The following is a 13,443-nucleotide window of genomic DNA, read 5'->3' on the forward strand; positions in this document are numbered from 1 at the left end:
TTGCCCTACTACCCAGGGACAGCCATCTTACTGCCCTACTACCCGGGGACAGCGTCTTATTGCCCTACTACCCAGGGACAGCCATCTTACTGCCCTACTACCCGGGGACAGAGTCTTATTGCCCTACTACCCAGGGACAGCCGTCTTAAAGTACCTGGACAGTTTGTGTATTGCAGTTTGTGCTTGTACTGTGTTACACAGACGTCTGCATAAGCCATTATTGCCCCTTGAAGGCAACCATAATGTGGATGTGGCCCTTGGTGAAATGGAGTACGACATTCTTGAATTCTAAGATGTATCAGTATTACAAGTGATTCATCTTTCAAACTGCACAGAACTTTTATTATCTGTACCACACAGTCAGGGACTGATGAATAAAAACTAGTGAAGACAATGGAGGATGAGTCAATCGCACCATTAGAAACCTCCTACGACAACACAGTCACTGTCTTGCTACCTACAACCACGCACTTTACTACCAGTGCCAAGCAATAGGACAGAATATTGGTTGTAAGACTTCAGACTCCTCTACACGGCGTGACGTGAGGAGCTCGGATTGTCTGGACCATTGTTGCAGGATGGGAAAATTGTATTTCCTGGACATACTGTATACTAGAAAGAAGTAGGGGACAGATGGAAGAAAGTATATTGGCAGCACCAGACTACATAACATTCTGTTACCATAGAGACACATGACCCCTCATAAGAGCTGTATACGCAAAATGGTAGGACAATGTGAATTAAGACCATTTTCAAAGTTGCCTTTCTTCCCCTTCCTTCATTTTAGCAATACAAAAATGGAAACCGTGATAAGCCAATGCCCCTACCTTCAGTCCTGCTCACAGTGTCCAGCAATATATTGTATTCATTGGTCTTCTCCTTATGATGGAGGAACTCCCGCCACAGGTTATCCAGCTCCTCATCTGAAAATTTCCCGGATGTCTTAGCCTAGAAAAGAAAAATCCCATGTTATACAGTGCAAACATGTATTCCAAGAAAATTGTCACCCTGCCCACTGGACATGCAGGGGCAAAGAGTCACCCCGCCCACTGGACTTTCAGAGTGAGTCACCTCGCCCACTGGACACGTAGGGTCATCGAATAACCCCACCCACTGGACACGTAGGGTCAGTCACCCCGCCCACCGGACACGTAGGGTCATCGAGTCACCCCGCCCACTGGACATGCAGAGGCAAAGAGTCACCCCACCCACTGGACTTCCAGGGTCATAGTCACCCTGCCCACTGGAGTCACACGATCATTTATCAGAAATTATAATAAGAAAAATTGCAATCTTTTCCATAAAACCATAATCTGTTAATCTTCTTCTGCTCTACTGCCCGTACCGAAGGCAAGAAACCATTGGCCCCAATTCATCATTAGCATTTTTTTTTTACTTTTTAAAGGTATTCATTGACAGGTTTTTGTTTTTCCACCAAGTGCTTCAAAATCATATAGGCGATTCATGAATGTTCTGCAAAATAGAAAATGCTCTTTAAACCTTTTTATTCCAATATTTTTGTGTGAAAAGTTGCAAATTCAACCAAAAGGTTTCAAAACTTGATTTTTTTTTTGCCCGCAAGTTTTGAAACCTTTTGGTTGAATTTGCAACTTTTCACACAAAAATATTGGAATAAAAAGGTTCAAAGAGCATTTTCTATTTTGCAGAACATTCATGAATCGCCTATATGATTTTGAAGCACTTGGTGGAAAAAAAAATAAAAATAAAAAATCAAGTTCACATAAAATCACCACGGTGGGAGAGCGAGTGGGAGTGAATTACATTAGTGGAAAAATATTGCAATTGATGAGCCAGGCAAAATCTTCTGGAACCCTCAAACCCTGCCCAGAATGGCAAACATATATACGGTATTAAAAAAAGAGGAATACATAAAAGTAGACAAACAAACAAACAAAAAAAAAGAGCTGCAAATAAAAAGTATAAGGCAGAAATTAAAAACTTTTTTGAAAAAAAACAAACAAAAAAAAAAACACCATACAAAATATAAGGGCGCAAATGCAGTAATAGTTCGAGCTCCATGTTTGTCTTGACAGGCAAACTTCCAAATACCCAAATAAAAGTTCCCTAGAGCTTCCAGCCTCACCTTGTTCCACAGCTTTTCTAACCGAGGATCATTTAACACATCATTCTCTGTGCCGTCCTTAATATAATTATTCTCTTCTGTCTGCGTTTGCTTTTTCCCATCCAATCCAAACTTGGCCAATATTACTGAAACACAAATATATAATAGGTGACAATATTGGAGCCAACCCCAACACATTTTTGAATCAGTTATCCCTATCCAAAAAGGTGTCCCCAGGGGTGGGATTCGGCCGGTTCTCCCCGGTTCGATGGAACCGCTTGTTAAAAAAGCAGCCGTTTCCCCGGGGAGATTCAGAGGCGCGATCCGGTACCACGCCTCCCAACCCTCCTGCAGAGCCGCATCCCTCCACTCGCAGAGAGCCGCACACCACATACATGGCTGCCGCTGCTCTGTGCGCAGGACCTGTGATGAGGTCACTGGAGGGGAGGAGTTAGGAGTCACATGATCAAGGGCCTCCGTGTATTGCAGGACTGTGCCGTGCTGTCATGGTGATGAGGGTAAGCTTATGTGTGGGGTCAGGAGGGGCTTACTGTGTGGTTGTAGCAGAGCCGTGTGTGTATGAGGTGTGAGGAGCAGAGCCGTGTGTGTATGAGGTGTATGGAGCGGAGCCGTGTGTGTATGAGGTGTATGAAGCGGAGCCGTGTGCGTATGAGGTGCACGGAGCGGAGCCGTGTGTACGAGGTGTACGGAGTGGAGCCGTGTGTGTAGGAGTAACTACGTGTGGCCATTATACTGAAGCCAGCATCGCGTGTGGCCATTATACAGTATGGAGCATCATGTGGGGCCATTATACAGTATGGAGCATCATGTGGGGCCATTATACAGTATGGAGCATCATGTGTGGCCATTATACAGTATGGAGCATCATGTGGGGCCATTATACAGTGTGGAGCATCATGTGGGGCCATTATGCAGAATGGAGCATCATGTGGGGCCATTATACAGCATGGAGCATCATGTGGGGCCATATTTTTTTTTTCTAATTATTGTTTATGCAACAGTGTGATCAGCAGTGCTAAATGGGTGTGGTTGGGACGTGGATATGGGTGTGACTTTTTGTGAAATGGGTGTGGCCGAAAATTTGCCGCGGCGCGCCGCTGACTTTATCCCTCTTTCCCTTCTTTAAAAGTTGGGAGGTATGGTTTGACTGCGCCCCTACTTGTATATGTTTGAGGAAAAGGTGCGTGTAAATGGGTGTGGCTTAAAAAATGGGTGTGGTTTTCCTACACACAACACACAGAACCTGTTGTTAAAGATTTGAATCCCACCCCTGTCTGGACCCCCAGAGAACGAGGCGCTGTTGAACCACATTAGATAGAAAGGAGGTTTGGATACTGGACCTCTGCTCCATTCATTGTCTATAGGACTGCCAGATATAGCACAGCGCTGTATTTGATTTTTAGGCATTCCCATAGACAATGAACGGAGAAAAGGTCGAGCATGTGCAACTTTGCAGAGTCACGTTCTCGGAGATGAAGAACCCTGATCTTGGGATCTCTGGCGGTTCTAGCGGTCTGACCACCAACAATTACAAAATGATCTCTCATCTGATGGATAAGGAATAACTTGTTGTTTTGGGAAGAATCCCTTTAATCATGCTAATAGGCTTCACCCTATGCCCTGCAGTGTAAAGCATGGAGGAGAAGACAGACGAGCAGCAGACCAAACTGTAGTCACTGACCAAACTGTGCCCTAATGGAGCAAAGCTAAAAATCATCCGATCTGTAAGAAAACAAGTAAACTATTGACTTTTGCTTAATGTACAATTCCTTTAAATTAGCAAAATTCCGGTCTTAGTATATTTTGTTAGAAGGAAACACCAGTAAAAAATTAGGCATTTACAATTATTAATTTACTTTTCTTTTTGCAGACAGTTCCAAGAAATGCACTTTGAAGCAAAAATAATGAACATATTAACCATCTGCAAAAAGCCATCAAATCACATTCCCCAAGATAATGGAAGGTGCTCATGATTACTTATTAACACTACATCCTAGGGGGACAGGGACAGGCGGCAAAGTGACCTGTGAGGAGGCAAAGTGACACCTGCAGAAGGGTAAAAAAAAGAAAAGGACAATTCCCAAACCCTGAGCACGATTCATGGTGAAAAAGCTGAAAATGATTAACTGCATACATTACTAGACATGATCAGACCCGTGTACTTACTGTAACAATACATGTCAGAAAGGCAGTATTTTCTTTATTGAAAGTTTAAACTTCCCTCTCCACCCACTTAGCCAGATATAACTGCTCCTCAGTGTACTTCCTCCCATCTAGCCTAATGACAGCTCCTCAATGGCCTTCCTCCCTGGTGAGGTCTCACACTGCTCAGGACAAGCTGCAGCTGTCAGTAGCGCTGAGTGCGCATAGACTGAAATCACTTGGACTACAAAGAGCGCTCACCCTTTTGCAGAATTAATATATTGCATATTTTAACCCCTTCATGACCCAGCCTATTTTGGCCTTAATGACCTTGCCGTTTTTTGCAATTCTGACCAGTGTCCCTTTATGAGGTAATAACTCAGGAACGCTTCAACGGATCCTAGCGATTCTGAGATTGTTTTTTCGTGACATATTGGGCTTCATGTTAGTGGTAAATGTAGGTTGATAATTTTTGAGTTTATTTGTGAAAAAAACGGAAATTTGGCAAAAAATTTGAAAATTTCGCAATTTTCACATTTTGAATTTTTATTCTGTTAAACCAGAGAGTTATGTGACACAAAATAGTTAATAAATAACGTTTCCCACATGTCTACTTTACATCAGCACAATTTTGGAAACAATTTTTTTTTTTGCTAGGAAGTTATAAGGGTTAAAATTTGACCAGTGATTTCTCATTTTTACAACAAAATTTACAAAACCATTTTTTTTAGGGACCACCTCACATTTGAAGTCATTTTGAGGGTTCTATATGGCTGAAAATACCCAAAAGTGACACCATTCTAAAAACTGCACCCCTCAAGGTGCTCAAAACCACATTCAAGAAGTTTATTAACCCTTCAGGTGTTTCACAGCAGCAGAAGCAACATGGAAGTAAAAAATGAACATTTAACTTTTTAGTCACAAAAATGATCTTTTAGCAACAATTTTTTTATTTTCCCAAGGGTAAAAGGAGAAACTGGACCAGGGACGTTGTTGTCCAATTTGTCCTGAGTACGCTGATACCTCATATGTGGGGGTAAACCACTGTTTGGGCGCACGGCAGGGCTCGGAAGGGAAGGAGCGCCATTTGACTTTTTGAATGAAAAATTGGCTCCAATCTTTAGCGGACACCATGTCGCGTTTGGAGAGCCCCCGTGTGCCTAAACATTGGAGCTCCCCCACAAGTGACCACATTTTGGAAACTAGACCCCCCAAGGAACTTATCTAGAAGCATAGTGAGCACTTTAAACCCCCAGGTGCTTCACAAATTGATCCGTAAAAATGAAAAAGTACTTTTTTTTCACAAAAAAATTATTTTAGCCTCAATTTTTTCATTTTCACATGGGCAACAGGATAAAATGGATCCTAAATTTTGTTGGGCAATTTCTCCTGAGTACACCAATACCTCACATGTGGGGGTAAACCACTGTTTGGGCACATGGTAAGGCTCGGAAGGGAAGGAGCGCCATTTGACTTTTTGAATGGAAAATTATCTCCATCGTTAGCGGACACCATGTCGCGTTTGGAAAGCCCCTGTGTGCCTAAACATTGGAGCTCCTCCACAAGTGACCCCATTTTGGAAACTAGACCCCCCAAGGAACTCATCCAGAGGCATAGTGAGCACTTTAAACCCCCAGGTGCTTCACAAATTGATCCGCAAAAATGAAAAAGTATTTTTTTTTCACACAAAATTTCTTTTAGCCTCAATTCTTTCATTTTCACATGGGCAACAGGATAAAATGGATCCTACAATTTGTTGGGCAATTTCTCCTGAGTATGCCGATACCTCATATGTGGGGGTAAACCACTGTTTGGGTGCACGGCAAGGCTCGGAAGGGGAGGCGTGCCATTTGACTTTTTGAATGGAAAATTAGCTCCAATCGTTAGCGGACACCATGTCGCGTTTGGAGAGCCCCTGTGTGCCTAAACATTGGAGCTCCCCTACAAGTGACCCCATTTTGGAAACTAGACCCCCCAAGAAACTTATCTAGATGCATAGTGAGCATTTATAACCCCCAGGTGCTTCACAGAAGTTTATAACGCAGAGCCGTGAAAATAAAAAAATAATTTTTCTTTCCTCAAAAATGATTTTTAGCCCAGAATTTTTTATTTTCCCAAGGGTAATAGGAGAAATTGGACCCCAAATGTTGTTGTCCAGTTTGTTCTGAGTACGATGATACCCCATATGTGGGGGTAAACCACTGTTTGGGCGCACGGCAGGGCTCGGAAGGGAAGGCACGCCATTTGGCTTTTTGAATGGAAAATTAGCTCCAATCATTAGCGGACACCATGTCGCGTTTGGAGAGCCCCTGTGTGCCTAAACATTGGAGCTCCCGCACAAGTGACCCCATTTTGGAAACTAGACCTCCCAAGGAACTAATCTAGATGTGTGGTGAGCACTTTGAACCCCCAAGTGCTTCACAGAAGTTTATAACGCAGAGCCATGAAAATAAAAAATAATTTTTCTTTTCTCAAAAATGATTTTTTAGCCCACAATTTTTTATTTTCCCAAGGGTAACAGGAGAAATTGGACCCCAAACGTTGTTGTCCAGTTTCTCCTGAGTACGCTGATACCCCATATGTGGGGGTAAACCACTGTTTTGGCACACGTCGGGGTTCGGAAGGGAAGTAGTGACGTTTTGAAATGCAGACTTTGATGGAATGCTCTGCGGGCGTCAGGTTGCGTTTGCAGAGCCCCTGATGTGCCTAAACAGTAGAAACCCCCCACAAGTGACCCCATTTTGGAAACTAGACCCCCCAAGGAACTTACCTAGATGTGTGGTGAGCACGTTCAACCCCCAAGTGCTTCACAGAAGTTTACAACGCAGAGCCGTGAAAATAAAAAATCATTTTTCTTTCCTCAAAAAAGATGTTTTAGCAAGCAATTTTTTATTTTCACAAGGGTAACAGGAGAATTTGGACCCCAATATTTGTTGCCCCGTTTGTTGTGAGTACGCTGATACCCCATATGTGGGGGTAAACCACTGTTTGGGCACACGTCAGGGCTCGGAAGGGAAGTAGTGACATTTGAAATGCAGACTTTGATGGAATGGTCTGCGGGCGTCACATTGCATTTGCAGAGCCCCTGATGTGCCTAAACAGTAGAAACACCCCACAAGTGACCCCATTTTGGAAACTAGACCCCCCAAGGAACTTACCTAGATGTGTGGTGAGCACGTTCAACCCCCAAGTGCTTCACAGAAGTTTACAACGCAGAGCCGTGAAAATAAAAAATCATTTTTCTTTCCTCAAAAAAGATGTTTTAGCAAGCAATTTTTTATTTTCACAAGGGTAACAGGAGAATTTGGACCCCAATATTTGTTGCCCAGTTTGTTGTGAGTACGCTGATACCCCATATGTGGGGGTAAACCACTGTTTGGGCACACGTCAGGGCTCGGAAGGGAAGTAGTGACATTTGAAATGCAGACTTTGATGGAATGGTCTGCGGGCGTCACATTGCATTTGCAGAGCCCCTGATGTGCCTAAACAGTAGAAACACCCCACAAGTGACCCCATTTTGGAAACTAGACCCCCCAAGGAACTTACCTAGATGTGTGGTGAGCACGTTCAACCCCCAAGTGCTTCACAGAAGTTTACAACGCAGAGCCGTGAAAATAAAAAATCATTTTTCTTTCCTCAAAAAAGATGTTTTAGCAAGCAATTTTTTATTTTCACAAGGGTAACAGGAGAATTTGGACCCCAATATTTGTTGCCCAGTTTGTTGTGAGTACGCTGATACCCCATATGTGGGGGTAAACCACTGTTTGGGCACACGTCAGGGCTCGGAAGGGAAGTAGTGACATTTGAAATGCAGACTTTGATGGAATGGTCTGCGGGCGTCACATTGCATTTGCAGAGCCCCTGATGTGCCTAAACAGTAGAAACACCCCACAAGTGACCCCATTTTGGAAACTAGACCCCCGAAGGAACTTATCTAGATGTGTGGTGAGCACTTTCAACCCCCAAGTGCTTCACAGAAGTTTATAACGCAGAGCCGTGAAAATAAAAAATAATTGTTCTTTCCTCAAAAATTATGTTTTAGCAAGTAATTTTTTATTTTTGCAAGGGTAACAGGAGAAATTAGACCCCAACAGTTGTTGCCCAGTTTGTCCTGAGTACGCTGGTACCCCAAATGTGGGGGTAAACCACTGTTTGGGCGCACGTCGGGGCTTGGAAGGGCGGGAGCACCATTTGACTGTTTGAACGCAAGATTGGCTGGAATCAATGGTGGCGCCATGTTGCGTTTGGAGACCCCTGATGTGCCTAAACAGTGGAAACCCCTCAATTCTAACTTCAACACTAACCCCAACACACCCCTAATCCTAATCCCAACTGTAGCCATAACCCTAATCACAACCTTAACCCCAACACACCCCTAACCACAACCCTAACCGCAACACACCCGTAACCCTAATTCCAACCCTGATCCTAACCCTAATCCCAACCGTAACCCTAATCCCAACCCTAACCACAACTGTAACCCCAACACACCCCTAACCCTATCCGTAACCCTAACCACAAGCCTAATCTTAACCCTATTTCAAACCCTAGCCCTAATTCCAACCCTAACTCTAATTCCAACCCTAACCCTAAGGCTATGTGCCCATGTTGCGGATTCGTGAGAGATTTTTCCGCACGATTTTTAAAAAATCTGCAGGTAAAAGGCACTGCGTTTTACCTGCGGATTTACAGCAGATTTCCAGTGTTTTTTTTGTGCGGATTTCACCTGCGGATTCCTATTGAGGAACAGGTGTAAAACGCTGCGGAATCCGCACAAAGAATTGACATGCTGCGGAAAATACAACGCAGCGTTTCTGCACGGAATTTTCCGCACCATGGGCACAGCGGATTTGGTTTTCCTTAGGTGTACATGGTACTGTAAACCTGATGGAAAACTGCTTCGAATTCGCAGCGGCTAATCCGCTGCGGATCCGCTGCCAATCCGCGGCCAATCCGCTGCGGATCCGCTGCCAATCCGCTGCGGATCCGCTGCCGATCCGCTGCGGATCCGCGGCCAATCCGCTGCGGATCCGCTGCCAATCCGCGGCCAATCCGCTGCGGATCCGCGGCCAATCCGCTGCGGATCCGCTGCCAATCCGCTGCGGATCCGCTGCCAATCCGCGGCCGATCCGCTGCGGATCCGCTGCCAATCCGCGGCCAATCCGCTGCGGATCCGCGGCCAATCCGCTGCGGAGCCGCTGCCAATCCGCGGCCAATCCGCTGCGGATCCGCGGCCAATCCGCTGCGGATCCGCTGCGGATCCGCGGCCGATCCGCTGCGGATCCGCGGCCGATCCGCTGCGGATCCGCTGCCGATCCGCGGCCGATCCGCTGCGGATCCGCGGCGGATCCGCTCTGTGTGCACATGCCATAACCCTACCCCTAACCCTAACCCTACCCGTAACCCTAACCCTACCCGTAACCCTACCCCTAGTTCTAACCCTAGTTCTAACCCTAGTTCTAACCCTAACCCTAGTGGAAAAAGAAAAAAAAATATTTTCTTTATTTTATTATTGTCCCTACCTATGGGGGTGATAAAGGGGGGGGGTTTATTTATTATTTTTTTATTTTGATCGCTGTGATAGAACCTACCACAGCGATCAAAATGTACCTCTAAGAATCTGCCGGCCGGCGGGCGCACTGAGCATGCGCCCGCCATTTTGGAACATGGCGGCGCCCATGATGGAGGCGGACGGGGACCGGGAGCCTCGGTAAGTATAAGGGGGGGGAGATCGGGGCACGAGGGGGGCGTCGGAGCACGGGGGGGTGACATAGGAGCAGGGGGGGAGCGGGCAGGAGGACGGGGGAGCGGACAGCAGGACAGGGGAGCCGGCAGGCGGACGGAGGGGACCGGACCCTGTAACGGCGCACTGGGGGGGCGATCGGTGGGGTGGGGGGAGGTCACATTAGTGTTTCCAGCCATGGCCGATGATATTGCAGCATCGGCCATGGCTGGATTGTAATATTTCACCTGTTTTTTAGGTGAAATATTACAAATCGCTCTGATTGGCAGTTTCACTTTCAACAGCCAATCAGAGCGATCGTAGCCACGGGGGGGTGAAGCCACCCCCCCTGGGCTGAAGCACCACTCCCCCTCTCCCCCTCTCCCTGCAGATCGGGTAAAATAGGAGTTAACCCCTTCACCCGATCTGCAGGGACGCGATCATTCCATGACGCCACATAGGCGTCATGGGTCGGATTGGCACGGGTTTTCATGACGCCTACGTGGCGTCATGGGTCGGGAAGGGGTTAATTAACAGGATTATGCAGCCATTCTGACATGGAATTTCAAAGCAAGCACATCAGCTACAGCGTGTGCATCCTCAGGTGATCGCTCCTCCCTGCAATCGCCTGGAACCTTGCCAAATCCTGACAGCTGGTGTGTGTGTGTGTGTGTGTGTGTGTGTGTGTGTGTGTGTGTGTGTGTGTGTGTGTGTGTGTGTGTGTGTGTGTGTGTGTGTAGCAGGCGGTGGGAGAGGGTGAGAGGCTTAGACACGCAATGCGCATGCCCAGGAATCCCAGCCCCGTAGTATGAATGAATCATAAGACACTGCGGGGCTGGGATTCACAGGCAGCGCGTACGTACGTACGCACAGAGGACAGGCAGCCAGAGCTCACTGCGCCTGCCCAAGGCAGGAGAAAAGAGCGCAGGCGCCGCATCATTTCAAAACAGTGGTGAGGAGGCGGTATTTCTGACAAATTAAAAAACTGTTTATTTCGGCAGTTACAGCACCCAGAACTAAGAGCCACCTTGTCAGAATGCAGCATTACTGCTGTACAAGGTGGCTCTTTTAGTTAAAAACGCCTGGGGGGGGTGACAGTTTCCCCTTAAAGATCTACTTAAGGGTATGTGCACATGGTATCTTTAATAAGCCAGCAGAACGGCCAAGTTTTCCAAGGTGAAGCAGATTCAGGACAAAGTGTCCTTTTTTCGGACGCGGCTTCGCTGGCGGTTTTACGACCGCTCTACTGCTGGTGTCTGTGCTCTGTCCTTTCAATTACATAGAGCAGGCGGCTTACAAATGAAGCCACTCGAAGAATGACCATTTACGACTTTTAACAGCTTCAAGATTTCCGAACCCTTATGTGTAAGGGTACAGAAGTAGTAAAAGATGAAACATGTGCACAGCAGTGTCTTTTTTACATGTTCAATTTTTGAGGTCACTTTTCCACAGATTCAGTGTGAAAAAGATGTTGTATGCACAAGGACCACACACATTTTTTTTAGAGTTATATTGCCATTTCTTCCTGTTTTTACAGAAACACAGCATATTGGGAAGTGGAGAGGCAAGACTTAGGCTACTTTCACACTAGCGTCGTGCACTGCACGTCGCTATGCGTCATTTTGGAGAAAAAACACGCATCCTGCAAAAGTGCTTGCAGTATGCGGTTTTTCTCCATAGACTAGCATTAGCGACGCAGTGCGACGCATTGCCACACGTCGCAACCGTCATGCGACGGTTGCGTCGGACCGTCGCCACCATCATGCGACGGTAGCATCGGACCGTCGCCACCAAAAAACGTTACATGTAACGTTTTTTAGTGCATCGTCTGCAGCATTTCCGACCGCGCATGCGCAGCCGGAACTCCGCCCCCACCTCATCGCACCTCACAATGGGGCAGCGGATGCGTTGAAAAACAGCATCCGCTGCCCCCGTTGTGCGGCGCTTCCACAGCAAGTGTCGGTGCGCTGCAACGTCGCATTGCGATGTGCAGTGCACGACGTTAGTGTGAAAGTAGTCTAAGCAAAGAGAAAAAAAAAAAAACACAAAAAGTAAAAACAAAGTGAAAAAAAAAAGTACAAAAAAACCAAACAAACTGCTAACATTCTCCGTCCTCACTTTTTTTTGTCTATCACAAGGTGCTTTCTATCTGCACCTTTCTGGATAACAAATCCACAGGTCTAACACTTAGGCTTCTTTCACACTTCCGTTTGCAGATTGTAAAAAACGGGTGCACTGGGCCCGTTTTCTGATGGACCCGTCGGGGCTATGCGAACCTGTTGTGTATGCGTCATCCGCTGCGAAAACGCATACACAACACAACCCAGGTCAAAAAGAGGAGAAAAAAAAAAAACAAAACCAATATTTTTTACCTTCCGGCATCCCGTGCAGCGTTACCGATGCTCCCGGCAGCTCCTGTTCCCAGTGATGCATTGTGTGGAATTACCTCTGATGACGTAGGGGTCTTGCGACGTCATCGGGTCATTTCGCAATGCATTACTGGGAACGCTAGCTGCCGTGAGCATCGGTAACGCTGCGCGAGACCCCGGAAGGTAAGAATATTGAGATTTTTTTTTTAATTATTTTTAACATTATATCTTGTTACTATTGATGCTGCATAGGCAGCATCAATAGTAAAAAGAGAGAGAGAGCGAGAATGTCCCTGACTGGAAATTCTTCTAGGCATGCTCAGTTTCAAAAGGTGGCATCCGTCGCTGGATTCCTGCTTTTGACAAGTCAGTGACGGATCCTGCGTCCATAGGCTTCCATTATAGCCAACGACGGGCAGCGCAGGAACCGTGGCTGAGCGATTTTCCGACGTGCAGAAAAAAACGTTCCTCTGTGCGTTGTCTCCGCCCGACAGACAGCGATTTTCTGACGGATCCAGTGCATGGCGGATGAAACGGAAGGTCATCCGTTACAATCCGTCGCTAATATAAGTCTATGGGAAAAAACAGGATCCAGCAGAAACATTTGTTGGATCCGGCTTTTTTTAAAAAAAAACAAACAAACAAAAAAACACACAAAATCGACGGATTTCGAGGGGAGCTCAAAGACGGAAGTGTGAAAGAGGCCCTAGTCTCTGGTGATGCAATGCTGGACCTGGGGAGGGTGAGTAGTGACGATTTTATAATTTTTAACACAGTCATTTGGATGGTGTGCAGAAAATTGCTAACAGAAAAAAAATCCGATAAGTGTATATATTCATTGTACGGGTATGGTGGATATATTATTGTACATGTCTTCTATAAAATATAATAAACTTTATTTTACTATGTTCCGCCCTCTTTTGTTCAGTGCCACAATAAAGCAATGAACAGGTAAAGTGTCACAATTCCACCACTCAATGTGTCTTCGACGCCGTGACTGACAGTTCAGACGTCCAATCTGGGGCAATTGCGAGCTGAGCTGTCAGTATTGTGAGTGACAGTCCGGTGGTCCAATCAGGGTCAGTGCATGATGGGTTTCCTCCTGG

At 46.1% G+C, this 13,443-nt stretch overlaps 1 protein-coding gene across 1 annotated transcript in view; it reads right to left on the reverse strand.

Moving 5' to 3' along the window:
• Positions 1-13,443, reverse strand: part of LRPAP1 (LDL receptor related protein associated protein 1) — a 46,790-nt gene that overhangs the window by 19,721 nt on the left and 13,626 nt on the right. Inside the window, exons 3-4 of the mRNA XM_077280062.1 lie at positions 2,105-2,229; positions 828-948 (exon numbers count right to left, since the gene is read on the reverse strand). Coding sequence (XP_077136177.1) covers positions 828-948; positions 2,105-2,229 — 246 coding nt within the window. The remainder of the gene's footprint in view (positions 1-827; positions 949-2,104; positions 2,230-13,443) is intronic.

This window comes from Ranitomeya variabilis, chromosome 1 (assembly GCF_051348905.1).
Source record: "Ranitomeya variabilis isolate aRanVar5 chromosome 1, aRanVar5.hap1, whole genome shotgun sequence".
Taxonomy (NCBI): domain Eukaryota; kingdom Metazoa; phylum Chordata; class Amphibia; order Anura; family Dendrobatidae; genus Ranitomeya; species Ranitomeya variabilis.